At 38.1% G+C, this 16,355-nt stretch overlaps 2 protein-coding genes across 6 annotated transcripts in view; both read left to right on the top strand.

Moving 5' to 3' along the window:
• The window catches only part of CPB2 (carboxypeptidase B2), a 49,165-nt gene extending 36,039 nt beyond the window's left edge, over nucleotides 1–13,126 (top strand). Inside the window, exons 9-11 of the mRNA XM_025874868.2 lie at nucleotides 4,337–4,539; nucleotides 8,865–8,952; nucleotides 12,769–13,126. Coding sequence (XP_025730653.1) covers nucleotides 4,337–4,539; nucleotides 8,865–8,952; nucleotides 12,769–12,953 — 476 coding nt within the window. The 3' untranslated portion in view covers nucleotides 12,954–13,126. The remainder of the gene's footprint in view (nucleotides 1–4,336; nucleotides 4,540–8,864; nucleotides 8,953–12,768) is intronic.
• A 616-nt stretch (nucleotides 13,127–13,742) lies between these two features.
• The window catches only part of ZC3H13 (zinc finger CCCH-type containing 13), a 92,575-nt gene continuing 89,962 nt past the window's right edge, over nucleotides 13,743–16,355 (top strand). For all 5 annotated transcript variants that reach the window (XM_073894528.1, XM_025874862.2, XM_025874860.2 and 2 more), the window contains exon 1: nucleotides 13,743–14,088. The gene's annotated coding sequence lies outside the window, so the exon portion shown is untranslated. The remainder of the gene's footprint in view (nucleotides 14,089–16,355) is intronic.

The following is a 16,355-nucleotide window of genomic DNA, read 5'->3' as shown; positions in this document are numbered from 1 at the left end:
TACCTTATTTCCTTAATTCCTTCCTTCTCTAGGTTGGAAACTCCGTGAGGGAAGGGACCATTATCCATTACCTAGTGCAATGCCTGGCACATGCAGCATTGCCAGAAATTACTTAAATGCATAAAGGAATGAATGAATTGTTCTAAGAGAGCTGCAGATGTAATAAGCAAGCAGAGGAAAGGGCAGTTAATCCTGCCTTGGGCTCACTCCTTTTGTGATTAAGGGAATTACTTAGTGGTTTCTCCGTGAGAGCCATTCTTAAGATTGTCCAATAAGAGTGCCCATTGAAGCCCAAAGACTGCCACAGCAGCGATAACTGGGCAGGAAGTCAGAGAAGAAGCAACAAATATGAAATAGGTCTGAATAGAGCTGATGGTTACTAAGTGCTGAGCTGTTTACATATGTCTCCCCCTAGGTTTCATTATCTATGTATCCTGGATGGAGAATTCCAGCCTTAGAAGGTCAGTCCCATGCTTAAGAGCACAGACCTAGGAAGAGGCAGAGCTAGGATATAAAGCCAGGCTGACTGACTCCAAAGTTATCGCAATTCTTCTCAGAGAATCACCCCTCTATTATAAGTTCCCAATTGGAATTTCTTATTTTATCTTCATGCTCTTTTGGTGCTCTGTCTTACTTAATATTTTTTTATGGTGAAGTCAGTACTACCCATTTTGAATAATCAAGATGGCAAATATATCCTGTTATTGCCCTCAAGACATATGGTAGTCCCTCTGAGGCATGGCACTATGTTATTACCTGTCACAAGAGTTAAAAACAGAAACAGAAGCAGCAAGCATACAGACAAAAGAGAGTGCCAAATAAAACAAAAACTAATTGCAAGAATTCTTTTTTTTGTCCAGTGCCCCAGTATCTCTTTAGTACTATGTAAGCAGGCCAGTGAGAAAGAATTAAATCTTATCTCCTCCTTGTTCATGCACCTAGAACATGCCTTTATGATACTTTTTTAAGAATCTAAAAGAGCACCTTACTTATTAACAAGAATTGACATATCAAGGCTGTTTATTTCATGTTCATTTTCCCCTTCCTCTGTATTAAAATTGTGTGCGTGTGCATATGCACGTGTGTGTGTGTGTGTGTGTGTGTGTGTGTGTTAGAGATGAGAATGGGGGTGAGGTTGCCTTAGACCACTCAGGCGGCCATAACAAAATACCACAGGCTGAGTGGCTTCAACAAGGGAAATTTATTTCTTGCAGAGCTGAAGGCTGGAAGTCCAAGATGAAGGTGTCAGCTGGGTGGGTTTGTCCGGAGGCCTCTCTCCTTGGCTTGCGGATGGTCACCTTTTCACTGTGTTCTCACAGTGTCTCTTCTTAAAAGGACACCAGCCATATTAGATCGGGGTCCCACCTTTATGACTTTCTTAAACCTTAATGACCTCCTTAAAGGCCCTATCTCCAAACCTAGTACATTGTGCGTTAGGGCTTAAACATATGAATTTGCGGAGGGGCAGAATTCAGTCTATAACAGGGAACATTTTGTGAGGACGTCTGGTCTCAAACTTCCTGAGAGAGATCCACTTATTTTCTAAACTGCTAAGTTAAACTACAAAATGTTTATAACCGATGTACAGTAGAAAATCCTTTATTTCTTTTCCTATGAGACCATAGTGTCTTTTCATCATTTTTATGGTACTAAAATATATATAACACAAAATTTGTCATTTTAACCATTTTTAAGTGTACAGTTCAGTACATTGAGGCATTAAGTACATTCACGGTCTGGGAAACCATCACTAATATCCATTTCCAAAACTTCTCATCATCCCAAACAGAAACTCTGTGACCATTAAGCAACGTCTTCTCATTCCCCCCTCTCCTGCAGCCCCTGGTAGTTTCTACTCTACTTTCTGCCCTTACGAATTTTCCTCTACTAGGCCTGTAGATCAGAGAATGCTTGAGCTTGAAGGGACCTGGTACACCAGGTGTCTCTTGGTACAAAAAGAGCACCTTCAGCTGAGAGAGATGAAGTAGCTTGCCCAGATGAACATGCCTGTTTCATGGCAAAGCAGATCTCAGACTCAAGTTTCCTGACTCTCCATGAGTCTTCCTACCAAAATACTTGAAATCTCCAGAATGGCAGTCACAGAAGGAGAATTCTGTGACTGCACTGTCTGTGTCTATTACAGTAGTAACTAGTGGCAGCTGAGCCCTTGAAATGTGGCTTGTATGAATTGAGATGTGCAGTGAGGGTAAAATACACACCAGATTTCAAAGACTTGGCCTAAGAAAAGTAACATAAAACAGGTCATGAATAATTTTTATATTGATTCCATTTGAAATGGTAGTACTTTGTACATATTGGGTTAAATAAAGTGTATTAATAAAATAGGTTCACCTGGGTTTTTTTTTTTTAATGATTGAAAAATAAATCCTGTGACTTGCTTCATGTATCTATGGAAGAGCTCTGGTCTGAGGATTCACGTGAGGGCACCACCTCCTCCTTCATTTCTTTCATGTCCTCCCCTGTCTCTACTCCTAACATAGAATCTCTGTTCTCTAGAACTATATATCAGGGGGAAAAGGGCAGGAGTAATCAAAGGGGACAGAACTATGAAAACGGTTCAGCTGATCACATTATTGGTTAAAAATTAATACAAATGAAGTACTTGGAAAAGCCTTGGATGTTTAGCACAACATTTTCTTGTAGGGAAAAGAATGTTTCACAAACATTAAGGTTGTTTCTATTGCAAATAAAAGGAAGAAAGCAGAGCAAGCTTAAATAAGGCAGGCAAGCCCTGGAAGGTTAATGGAGTAGCCCATGCGACCTGAGGACAAGGATGCAGCTGAGCCTCAGAAATAGCCTGGAACTGGCCCTCAGCACTGCAGTGGGCTCCGTGAGTCCTTCCTCTCCCCATTCATCACTGTGAGGCATACTGGATTCTTTTTTTATTCCAGTCCGGATGATGATGACGATGATGATGATGATGATGACGACGACGACTACAAAGGGGAGAAACTGTAGTCACTGAACACTTAGTATAGACAAGGCACCATGCGAAGCACTTCATATGCATTAGCTCATTGAATCCTCATTAAGTATATAACTTTCCCACTTAGCAGATAAAAAAATCAAGGTGTAGATAGGTTTACAACATTTTATCTAAGGCCATATAGCTATTAAATGGCAGCGCCAAGATTAGAATCAAGTGATTGGATGACTAAAAATATGCCTATGCCGCTTAGCCTCTTATTGTAAAGGGCCATCACTACCAAGAATGTTCACTTTGTATCTCCTGAAATAGCAGTATTTCCTTCATGGGGTTGCATGAGGATTAAGTGAGATATTGCGTGTAAATCTTAGAGTTCGTGTCAGCAGGTGATGTTACTGGTATTGTCTTCTTTGTTCTAGAGAGCAGCTAGACTGACACCAGAATCTTCATCTCAATTTCAAGTTATCAGTGGAGGGATTCAGATTGACAGAACACAAGTTAAGGATCCAGTTCAGGATTAATCAACTGTTTCCAGGAGGGAATAATGTTTGGGGTCAGAGATGGCTCCCTGGGGCTCCACCTCGGTGCATTAAGGAAGAAAACTACCATCTGAAGTGATGTATACTATAATCTCTCAAAAGTATGAATAAATATTATGCTGGCCCCCAATATCACCATTTTATTCTGTTTACCAGACTTCTTTATTTAGCAAGTTAGAAGTAGCACTGAAGGCAGACTTGGATATTCTGAATTCCCAAATGAGACTTGTCTTTTATGGGCTATATTGATTAGTAACTTTTAAACTACAAATACCAGAAAAACCAAACTCACAAAGGATTAAAGAAAATGAGGTTTCTAAAAAAATGGTTTGTTTTTTTTCTCTCATATAGCCACGAGTTTGGAGGCAGGGCTGGCTGGCATCGCTGAGATTTCCTTTCACAAAGGGTACAAGATGGCTGCCCCCAGGCAGCAACTGTTGGGGTGTTTGCTATGAGGGCATAAAAATATTTCCTTCAGGGGCGCCTGGGTGGCTCAGTTGGTTAAGCGACTGCCTTCGGCTCACGTCATTATCCTGGAGTCCCGGGATCAAGTCGCATGGGGCTCCCTGCTCAACGGGGAGCCTGCTTCTCCCTCTGACCCTCCCCACCTCATGTACTCTCTCTCTCTCTCTCTCTCTCATTCTCACTCTCTCAAATAAATAAATAAATAAATCTTTAAAAAAATATTTACTTCAAAAGAAATATAAATATGTTCTTTACAGAGTTCTATCTAATCCATTTCTCTAAAAATGTTGCACCATAGATATTCAGAAAAGGCACTGTCAGGGAAATCACAAATTACAATAGCATATGCATCCCCTCTAATCCCATTCTATCAATTTCACTTCAGGGGAAGGTGCATCAAGTTTCTCATGCTCAGAAACCTACTGTGGCCTGTACCCTGAATCAGAACCAGAAGTGAGGGCAATGGCTAATTTCTTGAGAAAAAACATCAACCATATTAAGGCTTACATCAGTATGCATTCATACTCCCAGCAGATACTGTTTCCATATTCCTATAATCGAAGCAAAAGCAAAGACCATGAGGAACTGGTAAGTGCTACTTATTTTTTTCATTGGCATTTCAGAAATAAAATAATACCTAGCTCAAGAATAAAAAACTGTGGGAAAAAATTTCTCCTTTGGACGACAGAGGGAAAGATGGTTTATATTTTGGTGTCACTCTGCTGAGAGTCATCCTGGGTCAGGGTTCACTGAGGGAATGTAAAGAACAGGTCCGACCCTGTGGACGTGAACTTTAGTCCAGCAGATGGGTCCCTAAGAAAATGTCAGACATATTGCTTGAACGTCAGGTTTGAACTATTCCACATGAAGCTGAACTACATATAAAACCATAAAAGCAAGGACAAGAGTCTCTGGAATTGTGGGTCTGCTTTGTGGTAACTAGCTTTCTACAACAGCCTGACATAGATCAAGTCCTGGTACAACACTCATCAATCTAATACCAGCATCGGGAATTGTGTACACACTCACCTCCCTAACCCCCCGAGGTTTGGTCCTATTAAAAGCACCTCCAATGTCAACATTTTGGAATGTAGTAGAAGATACAGGAAGTTCGAAGAGGATTCATATAACCTGCTAACCTCTCACTGCTTTTTGGTCCCAGATGTTTTATGTTTGGGTTGATGACAAAGAATATAAGAGTTCTTGATCTGTTGTAGCTAGGATGGGCCACATTCTTACCCCAGATGCTTTCCAGACCATGGAAGGGTTATGGTGACAGTCTGACTCTTGGCCAAGGTCTGATCTTTATGTAGTGGTTTGTTTCTTACTAACTCCTTTTGTTCTGGTTCTCTTTTTTTCCTTTCTCTCTCCTTTCATTTTAATTTTTATTTGTTTTTGTTATTGAAGTATAGTTGGCATAAAATGTTACATTAGTTTCAGGTGTACAACATAATGATTCCACAGTTCTATACATTATGCTCATCACAGTAAGTGTAGTTACCATCTGTCACCATATAACATAATTACAATATTATGACTATATTCCCTATGCTGTACTTTTTATTCCATGACTTATTTATTTTATAACTGGAAGTTTGCACCTCTTAATTCCCTTCACATAGTTCATCCATCCTCCCAATGCCTCCCCCCTCCTCTGGCAGCCACCAGTTTCTTCTCTGTATTTATGATTCTGTTTCTGTATTTTTGTTTGTTCATTTGCTTTGTTTTTTAGATTCCACATGTAAGTGAAATCACACGGTATTTGTCTTTCTCTAACTTATTTCACTTAGCTTAATACCCTCTAGGCCCATCCATGTTGTTGAAAATGACAAGATCTCATTCTATTATATGGCTGAATAATATTTCATTGCATATATGTACACCCCACATCTTCTTTATCCATTCATCTATCAACAGATACTTAAGTTGTTTCCATAACTTGGCTATTGTAAATAATGCTGCAATAAACAGAGGGGTCATATATCTTTTCAAATGAGTGTTTTCATTTGCTTTGGGTAAATACCCAGTGGTGGAATTACTGGATCACATGATATTTTTATTTTTAATTTTTTTGAGGAACCCCCCCATACTGTTTTCCATAGGAGTCACACCAATTTACATTCCTACCAGAAAGTGCACAAGAGTTTCGTTTTGACCACATCCATACCAACACTTGTTATATCTTGTATTTTTGATAATAGCCTTTCTGACAGGTGTAAGGAGATATCTCATTATGGTTTTGATTTGCATTTCCCTGATGTTTGGTGATGTTGAGCATCTTTTCGTGTATGTGTTTGCTGCCTGTATGCCTTCTTTAGCAAAATGTCTATTCAGGTTCCCTGCCTATTTTTTAGATTATTTGTGGATTTGGGTTTTGTTTTGATTTTGTTTTTGTTGTTTTGGTGTTGATGTGTATGTCCTGGTTCTCTTACAAGAATAAACTATAGCCACATTAGGGGCTAGCAGTTGCTGATAATAAATATAAGGTTATTTGCATTTTCTGAAAATAGCTCATTTAGAACATAAACACATCTGATACTTGCAATTCTTTCTTCTTCTCAAGAGAAAACTTTTAAGGAAAGCTCCTTTATTGGTGTTATCCTTGAAGAATGGGAGGCTATTTATCCTGATTTGGAAATAGAATTAGTCTGATTTCCCTTATTTTTGGATTACTGTTATCACTAGCAGTTGTTGAGAGTTATTTTGTGTAAAATATTGTGTTTGGTGGACATTAGAAGAAGCATTAGGTGGGACCCTGCCCTTTAAGAGAACATGATATGGTTAGGGAGCTCAGTCATTAGCAAATGTTACAGATTGCTGTATCCTAAGTGCAGTAACTACTAAATAAGTGGCACAGATGGTAGACTTCAATTCTGACTGGGATAGCAGGGGGTGGCCTCATTAACTGATTCAGAAGGAAATGCTAGAAAAGCCAGGGGATAAAGTCCTTGTTCTTGAGGGATTTATCATCTATTAAGGGGTGACATATTGTAAAGAAAAAAAATAATAATAAAGCGCTATTGACATCAAAAAACAGATCCATTTTCAGCCAGAAATGGAAAGATAGGAATTCTAGAGACAGGCAAGGAAGGGAGGACATTGAAAGCTGAGGAAATGTGTTCCCCACAGGAAGTATGTTCAGGTATGGGGGGTGTGTTCAAGTGTGTGGGGGTGTGAAAGTGGCAAGTGACATCATCAGAAAGTAGATGTGGTCAGTTTGTTTGTATGTCAGAATGAATTTGTATTTCATTCTGTAGACAATGGAGTTCCATTAAAAATTTTTTTAACAAAGGAATGCCGCAATGTAATATGCGCTGATATTCCTCTACGTTACTTAAGAGAGTGTCAGTGAGTACTAGCATCAACCTCATAAAAGATCTGGATAAGGTAGAACCAAATGTAGTAGAATAAGGGATTTATTTATTAGCCTATCCCATACTGGCACATGATCCTTTTTACCTGATGAGTCTTTAGGAGTTATTAGACATTTTACACATGAAGACAATAGTCTGTGAGAAGGAAATGATCTACGCATTAGGTATATGTAGTATTTCGAGAAGTCACATTTAAAGTTTGGTGATAATTTGGGGGTGCCTGGGTGGCTCAGTTGGTTAAGTGTCCAACTCTTGATTTTGGCTCAGGTCATGATCTCAGGGTTGTCATATTGAGCCCATTTTCAGGCTTTGCACTCAGCGCTGAGTCTGCTCCAGGATTCTCCCTCTCCCTCTGCTCCTCCTCCCCAATAAAGAATTTAATTTATTTATTTGACAGAGAGAGAGAGAGAGACAGTGAGAGCTGGAACACAAGCGGGGGAGTGGGAGATGGAGAAGCAGGCTTCCCACCAAGCAGGAAGACCGATGTGGGACTCGATCCCAGGACCCTGGGATCATGACCTGAGCCAAAGGCAGACGCTTAACGACTGAGCCACCCAGGCGCCCCTAAATAATTTAATTTAATTCTCTAAAAAAATAAAGTTTGGTGATAATTTTGTGTAGGAATAGGGTAACCCCAGGCTGTTTGCCTTTGAAATAGAGTTGTACTTCATTTTATATAAGTGGATTCCTGAAGACCAAAAAGCATGTGAGAATTATTTTTCCTTCAATTTAAATAAAATTTTCAATGTATTGGAAGAGTCTATGTTTAAAGCCACCCAATTGTGATTTCCATAAAGCGAAAAAATATTTGTTAAAGTTTATTTATTCTTACCGTGTAGATTTTTCTTTTTTTTTATTTTATTTATTTATTTGGCAGAGAGATACAGAGAGAGAACAAGTAGGCAGAGAGGCAGGCAGAGGGAGAGGGAGAAGCAGGCTCCCCGCTGAGCAGGGAGCCCGATGCGGGGCTTGGTCCCCAGACCCTGGGACCATGACCTGAGCCGAAGGCAGCCACTTAACGGATTGAGCCACCCAGGTGCCCCTGTGTAGATTTTTTCATATGCACAGTTTTCTTCTAGCTCTATTCAGCTATAATTGATGTATAACATTGTATAAGTTTAAGGTGTACAATGTGATGAATTGATACACTTACACATTGTGAAATGATTACCACAATAAAAGTAGTTAACACAGCCATCACCTTACATAATTGCAACTTTTTCTTTTGTGGTGAGAACATTTAAGATCTACTCTCTCAGCAACTTTCATGTATATAAAATAGTGTCCTTAACTATAGCCACTATGCTGTGTGTTAGATCCCCAGAACTTATTCGTCTTATAACTGGAAATTTATAGCCCATGACCAACATCTCTGCATTGCATTCACACCCCAAGCCCCTGGCAACCACCATTCTACTTTCTATTTCTTCCTATACACAGTTTGATTCAATTAACATATGATTGTTTTATTAAGAAACTTCTACCTGTCCCGCTTCAAAGCTGCACATTAACTGAAATTCCATATTCTATTGATTTCAGTCCCTAGTGGCCAGTGAAGCAGCCCGTGCTATTGAGACTACTAATAAAAATATCAGATACACTCATGGCAGTGGTTCAGAAACTTTATGTAAGTATTTCTTCTTAAGATCTGGAGAATTGTGAGGTACTAAAGAAATCTGTGTGTTTGGTTTTTCTCTGTGGGTTTAATTTTTCTAAATGGAATCTTCGAACAAGGTCACATGTAAAATAGTTGAATTACAACAATTAGAAATGGAAGCATAATAGCTATGAGAGCACTGAACAAGGTTATATTAATAAATGAATACCCTCAGAAGAAGCCAAAATGATATTTAAGAAATCATGTTCATTGCAATAGAGCAGAGATTATAGAATTGGCATCACACTGGTTGAGTGAAGCAGGAAAGGTCATAAAGGGCCAAAAGAATGTATAAGATGTCCAGGGTTCCCAAGAAAAGTTGTACAGGTTGAACACTATACAAATCTAGGGAACATTTTTACATTAAATGCCTTATAATAACACACTGTGCCCACTAAAGCACACTATATAGTTAAGTGTCTTTTGTTTGTATAACACTGATAACAGCTTGTATGTGGCAAACTCTTAAGAATATTTTCAAATTTAATTTCTGCTGGCAGATATTTATTGAGGGACTCTTTTTAGGATGACAATGATTTTTTTTTTTGAAGCCAGAGGAGGAAATGGAAAAAGAGGAACAGAAAATAAACATGTAACCAGGTGTCAGCAAACTATGACCCATAGGCCAAATTCAGCCCACCGCTTGTTTTGTATCACCTGTGAGATAAGAATAGTTTTTCCATTTTTAAAAGATTTATTTATTTATTTTAAAGAGAGAGAGAGAGAGAGAGAGAGAGAGAGAGCAAGTGAGGGGAAGGGCAGAGGGAGAGAGAGAATCCCAAGTAGACTCCATGCCTAGCATGGAGCCCGATGAGGGGTTGGATCTCACAACCTTTAGATCATGACCTAAGCAGAAATCAAAAGTCTGACGTTTGACTGACTGAGGCACCCAGACACCCTAGTTTTTCCATTTTTTAAAAGGTTTAAAAAAAAGATTTTGTGACATGTTAAAATTATATGAAATTCAAATTTCAGTATTCGAAAATAAAGTTTTATTTGAACACAGCCACACCCATTTATTTATGTATTGTTTATGATAGCTTTCACGATAGTAGAGTTGAGTAGTTGTGACATACTTTGTGGGCCACAAAGCCTAAAATACTTAGTATCTAGTCCTTTGGAGAAAAAGTTTGCAAATCTCTGATGTAAACAATGAAATAGTCAAATATAGTATAATCCCATTGAGAAGTGAAGAAAATAAAATAGGCTTAAGGGTTTGAGAATGGCTGCAGGAGAGAGGCTACTTAGCTAAAGTGGCCTAGGAGGGTCTCTCTCTCTGTAGGTGACACTTCTGGGAGACCTACCTGATAAGTGTCTGACAAACAGTGATATATGGGGAAAACCAGGGAGAAAAAATGGGTTGTGAGAAGGCCCTGAGACAATATTCAAAGCCCCCAAATTTTCTTTAACAGGTATGATCTACAGGAATATAAAAACACACTCATCTTAATAATCACATTCATATTATTTTCAATAAATTGCTTGAGCACCAGATGCCCTATTAGTAGAAAGTCCAGAATCTTCCTCTTCCACCTCAACAACCCCAAAATATCTCAGAACAAAGTGGGGCCAGATTGGTCCACATGGTATCTCTGTCTCTTGGTATCACTGGCCCACTGCTGCCTTTGCTGACCCAGGTCCTTGCTCTGTCAGAGAGGGACCCCACAACTTCCTTTCACAATTCAGAGCTTTCTTGATTTTCATCCTCTTCTCTACCATTGCTCCCCAAAGCATAACCACAGGTGTCTCAGGGCTAGAGAGCTTACAAAGCAACTTTCTGGTGTGATGAAATCGGTCCATCTCTACACATTCATTCATTCAGTCAGTATACATCTATGAGAATCTGTTCATAAGCATGAGAAAATGGCTGGAAGAAGAAAGGCCAAATACTGATAGTGGTTGTCAGAAATATTTGCTGAATAACTCATTAATCCACTGCTGATGGATATTTTTAGTATTATAAACAATGCTTTGGTAAACACTTTTGTAGTTCATTTAAGTATAGGCATTAGAAAGAGGCAAAAATGATCACTTCACATATTATATGATTGTCTACCTGGAAAACAATAGAAATCAACCAGAAATATTAGTAACAATCAAAAGTTGAAGGTGGCTGAATATGAACTAAATATACAGAAATCTAAAGCTCTCTTATATACCAAAAATAATCAGGTAGAAAATAAAATGAAAAAAAGATCCTACTGCCCCTCTTTATGTACAAATATACACATTGCACACATATATACATACAGATACGTATATGTGGATTCATTGTTAAATGTATGTGTGTGGGTACACATACAAATCAATATATTTATATGAAAAACCTAGAAAATTTTACTGCTATACATAAAAGAAGATAAATAAAAGGAGAAACCTACCATGTTTTTGAGTAGGAAAGCAAAATAAAAATGTGTCAGTCATGCTAAATTAATCTGTATATTTAATGCAATCCCAATGAACAGTTAAATGACTTTGAATTTCTTTTGAAAGAATGGATTTGGTAGAAGAGCTTGTAAGATTCTGAAAAATGAGACTAATAAGAGAGAATTTGCTCCAACAAGGTATTAAGGTACATTATAAACTTAGAGTAATTAAGATTGTGGAGCTGAGCCAGGAAAAGACAGATCAACAGGAGGGAATAGTGAGAACAGAAAGACACTTAAATATATTAGGGCATCTTATTTCTCATAAAGGAGGCATTTCTAAGAATGTTAGTTATTCAATTAATAGGATTGGAAAACCTGACAAGTTACTCAGAAAAAGAAATTAATTGATTTACTAACATATATTTCTCTAAAATAAATCCTAGATAGATAAAATATTTTAATATAAACACTCTGCCAAAAACCAAGTTGAAAGCTAAATAACCAAATAAGAAAAAAATTCAAATATTACACAAAGCAAATTCAAATTTACACTAATGTTGCTGTTATAAACAATCTATAAAATCAATTGAGCAGAAAAATAAGCAAAGACAACTGATAAAAAAATATAAAGATGGACAATAAATATACCAAATAAAATGTTCGGCTCAGTGGTAATCAAATAAACAAAATAAGATGATTCAATATTATTTTTCACCCATAATACTGCCAGAAATGCATAATTCCTGTGCATGGTATGGGAGGGAGAAGTGGGCAAATTCATACCCTGCTAGTATGGAGATGTAAATTGGTTCAATTATTTTGAAGGTTATTTGGGAACATGTAGCATAATTGTAAAAAGTACATAGGCTAGTGAACCTACTTCTAGGGAAGAATATTGTAGAGAAACAAGCAATTAGTAAAAACAAAAAAGGACATTGTCAAGTTGTTTATATTAATTAGAAATTAGAAAAACAATTCTAAATGTCTCCAAGTAAATATTGAACTTAATTATATCCAGCTTTACAATGTAGTGCTATGAGATCATGAAAAATGATAATGTAGATTTGAAGTTATTGATACATAAAGCTGGTCAGATAGATTATGTGTAGAAATACTACAAAACTGCATGTATAGGATGATCTTATTTCCATAGGAAAAATTTAAGGATGTTAAAGCATGCACTGAGGAAAAAAATAACACTAAAATGTTACTGGTGATTATTACTCCTTGGCAGAGATATGGGTAATTTTTATTTTCTTCCTTAACCTGTTTTTCTTCAATCTCCATTTTCTACCAGCAACTTAGATTACTTAATAATCAGAAAAAAGCAGAGCTATTTTTAGGGGAAAAAATCCATTTTGTTAGTTAACTTGAAACATCTGTATTTCAAAAAGTAATTTCTTTTTTCTTCTTGTAGACCTAGCTCCTGGAGGTTCAGATGACTGGATCTATGACTTGGGCATAAAATATTCGTTTACAATTGAACTTCGAGATAAAGGCAGATACGGATTCTTGCTGCCAGAGCGTTACATCAAGCCCACTTGTAGAGAAGCTTTCGCCGCTATCTCTAAAATAGTTGGGCATGTCATCAAGAATGTTTAATGTCGTTAATTTTTTCACTCTTCTCCCATATTTTAGTTTACTGGTTCCAACAGGACCAAATCATTGTACCCGTTCTTCTGAAATTTGATCAGTAGTTTTGAGAAAAGGTTTTCCTATTCTTTGCTTTTGTCACAGAACAAAATAAATGTTACCTTAAAATTAAGGCAGAAAAAGGCTCACATTTCTTTTTCCTTTTTAAAAAATTTTTAAGAGGCTAGATAGAGATTTTGATTCAGGATGTTTGACTACCCACCTCAAGCAATTTTAATAACTAGTTTCTTGCAGATCATTGGACCACAAAAGAAGAGGTGGTTAGAAGTACGTTAAAGATTTCTGCTCCAAATTTTCAGTGAACTGCTTGCGCCTTTAAAAACACAGCCGTGTATGCTTTGCTCCACAGTAATAAGCGATGGCCCAGAAAGCGGAGTGTCAAAAACAGGACAAATATCCCCTGTCACTGCTCAGTAAACATTGTTGAGCAAATGAATGAACAGCTGTAGTTATTTTCAACAACAGATGTAGCATTTACAACAGCTGTTTATTGTAAGAAATTATGTAATAAAAGAAGTAAACTCTCTCTCTTAAATTCACTTTTTATCGTAAATTTTGGCTCTCCCTGGCTCAGAGATTCCACTCCAAAGGTCCCTTCACAAAGCACCAATTTGAGGATTTCCACTGCACTCCTACGAGCCGACGTTACGCCCAGGGGCGTGTCTCCGGAGGGGCGGTGCCTGCGCGCTGACGACTAATCTGGCGGCCGGAAGCTGCTTCGGGTCCACTGGGGATCAGGGAAAACACTTGACTTCCGGCGGCATTTTGAGTCGATCTTCCTATCGGCTTGTTAGTGTTTTCGTTGCTTTTTCTTGCTCTCCAGCCTCTCTTCCTTCATTTTCGTCCTACATCTCAGTCTCACTTGACCCTGGCGAAGCGGCGGGCGGGTTCTGCTTCTCAGCTGCCCCGGGGTCCTCTCGCTAGCGAAGGGCCGGTTCCCGGGAGCCGCGCGCGCACCTCCTTCTCCTCGTCGTCGTCTTCCCGGGGCCAGGCGCGGGGACAGAGAGTCGCCTCCCCCGCTCCTCGGAGCGGTGGCGGCGGTAGCGCCTCCTGACTGAGCTTGCGACAGGAGCTCGGGGAGGAGGTAAGCTTGAATTCTGTGAATTGGTGTGGGTATCGGGGGAAAGGGCGTTGGACGGAGCCGGGATGGGAAGGCCCCGGGTTGTCCTCCATCCCTTCTTGGGTCACGCCAGGATTTTGAGCTCTCCTTGAGCATCCCACCCTTAACTGTGCAATAGCTCCCTGGGCTCAGGCTGCGTTTCTAGCTCTTGTTCCGATTCCGGCGAGTTTGTTTAAAAGGACGGGGGGAGTCAGACAAAAAAACTCTGCTGGGTCCCTACCAGAAAGGCTTGGGAACCCTGGCGCAGTATTCGCATTTGTATGCGCTGGACGGGGGCAGGAATATGGTCTTAGATTTAGAGGCTCCCTCTACGCATTCCAGACCTGTAGGAAAAATTATCTTGCTGTTGGTTGTATTTGGTTTTGCTTATTTCCCGGCAGTGATAATTTAACCACTTGGGTCCTGGAAGTTAATTTTGGCAACTATCTGTCAGAAACTGGGGAAGGTGGAGTGAAAGGAGAGGGTCTGCTGTTTGGCATTATCTCTTTCTGAACAGGTTAAAATAATTTATGTGGCTGCAAATTATTCAGAGTTGATATTACTTGAACGATATTGGTAGGATGTAGTTTGTGGAGCGTAGTGTCTTAAGCTATTCGGGTATATTGTGAAGTTTTTAGATAATTTGAACTACTCTGAAAATTATAGGCGTATACTATCCCTTCAGATTTTGGGGGTTTTTTGGAGAAATAATTTTAAAAGTTTGGAAAATATCTTCACAGCTCAACTTTTCAAAGTCCATGATACTGTTGCAGTTAATCTAAATGTTTATGCAGTACAATCCATGCATGTGTATATGGTGCCAGTTAGCGGAGTCTAGTTTTGTAATATTGGAAATTACTGGCTTTAGTACCTAAGTGACAATATTTTTAAGAGTTTTGTGGACATAATCTGTAGATTTTCAAATACTTTACAATTTCTTAATGCAATAGATTATAAAATGACAGTTTAAACAAGAGACTACTCAGAATGTTGATGCAGGTATGTAGCAATTTGTGTCTGTAAAAACAGTTGCACCATGAAACTTAGACTTTTACTGTGTGGATCTGGTAGGATCCAGTTTTATCAAATGCATGCCTCTTACTGGCTTCCTAATTCTTGCTGATTCAAAATGAATATTGATTGCATATTTAAGATATGCAAATCAATCCAGTTTTCATATTGGTAAATTAATACTAAAATTCATCAAGTGGATGCCATTTTCACTTCTGTACAAGTTATTAGAATTTTAATAAGTTGTCACTGTTAATTGGTATTACAGTGTGCATTGGCAGTTAAATATAGAAAACAAAATTGTTTAATTGACATTTATTTGAGGAATTGGTTTTCAGTGGATGTTAGTCTTTCCCACCTCCCCCAACCCCATTCTCCATTTCATGTAGAGTTGGAGCTATTTTAGTAGATACTTAGTAACAGTTGAAAGTTAACTGGTGTTGCTATTTAAAGTGTCTTTATTCTTTTTTGGTAGTGTGCATGTTGCAGTTCTGTTTATTTCACTTTACAGTAGTTGCTAGCTTCGGCTATTTTCTGTGCATAGTCTTTTTAACAAATTATTTTTTCTATACAGTGCTACAGTATTGCCTTGCTCATAGTGGTATAGTCAATTTAGTTCTGTTAATTGTTTGGAGTTAAGTTTGGAATTGTTTTAGTCTATCTGGAAGCAACCTGCAAAATTGTTTCAGAAAGTTATTTTTTTAAAAATTCTCCCAGACTATGCATCAAATAAACTTTTTTTCTTTCAAATATATGAAATATAAATGGGAAGAGACCTTATTTTTAATATAAACCTTTTAATTTTAGAACTTCAGTGGATAAGAATTTATTCTACCAGTTAGTACATTTATGTATTTTTAATTGTTTACTTGACAGTTTCCGAATATTGTGCTGCAACTTATCCAGGTTAAAATGATAAATGCTTTCATTTGTCCTAGGAGAAGATGAGGCCTCAAGAAGATGTAATTATGGATTTAAATGAGGATACTAGAATTGATATATGTTTTATTGACAAGATTTTAATAATTAGGCTTCAGGAGTCATTGATCATTTGTATGTTTCCCCAGTCTTAGCCATATTTATAGGGTGGAGCTTTGAGTACATTATGATATTTGTGAGTTTTGGGAGAAAGGGGACTGTTCCCATTTATTAAGACCCTCTTTTGTTGTATTTTAATAGATTCAAACTCTGTATCCCCTGTTTTTCAATTGAAAATATATCATAAAAACCTTGATATTTAT

Source organism: Callorhinus ursinus, unplaced genomic scaffold, assembly GCF_003265705.2.
Source record: "Callorhinus ursinus isolate GAN/ISIS: 27379988/994484 unplaced genomic scaffold, GSC_fseal_2.0 scaffold7, whole genome shotgun sequence".
Lineage (NCBI taxonomy): Eukaryota > Metazoa > Chordata > Mammalia > Carnivora > Otariidae > Callorhinus > Callorhinus ursinus.
Note: the sequence above shows the minus strand (reverse complement) of the source record. Positions and strands in the feature narration are given on the sequence as shown.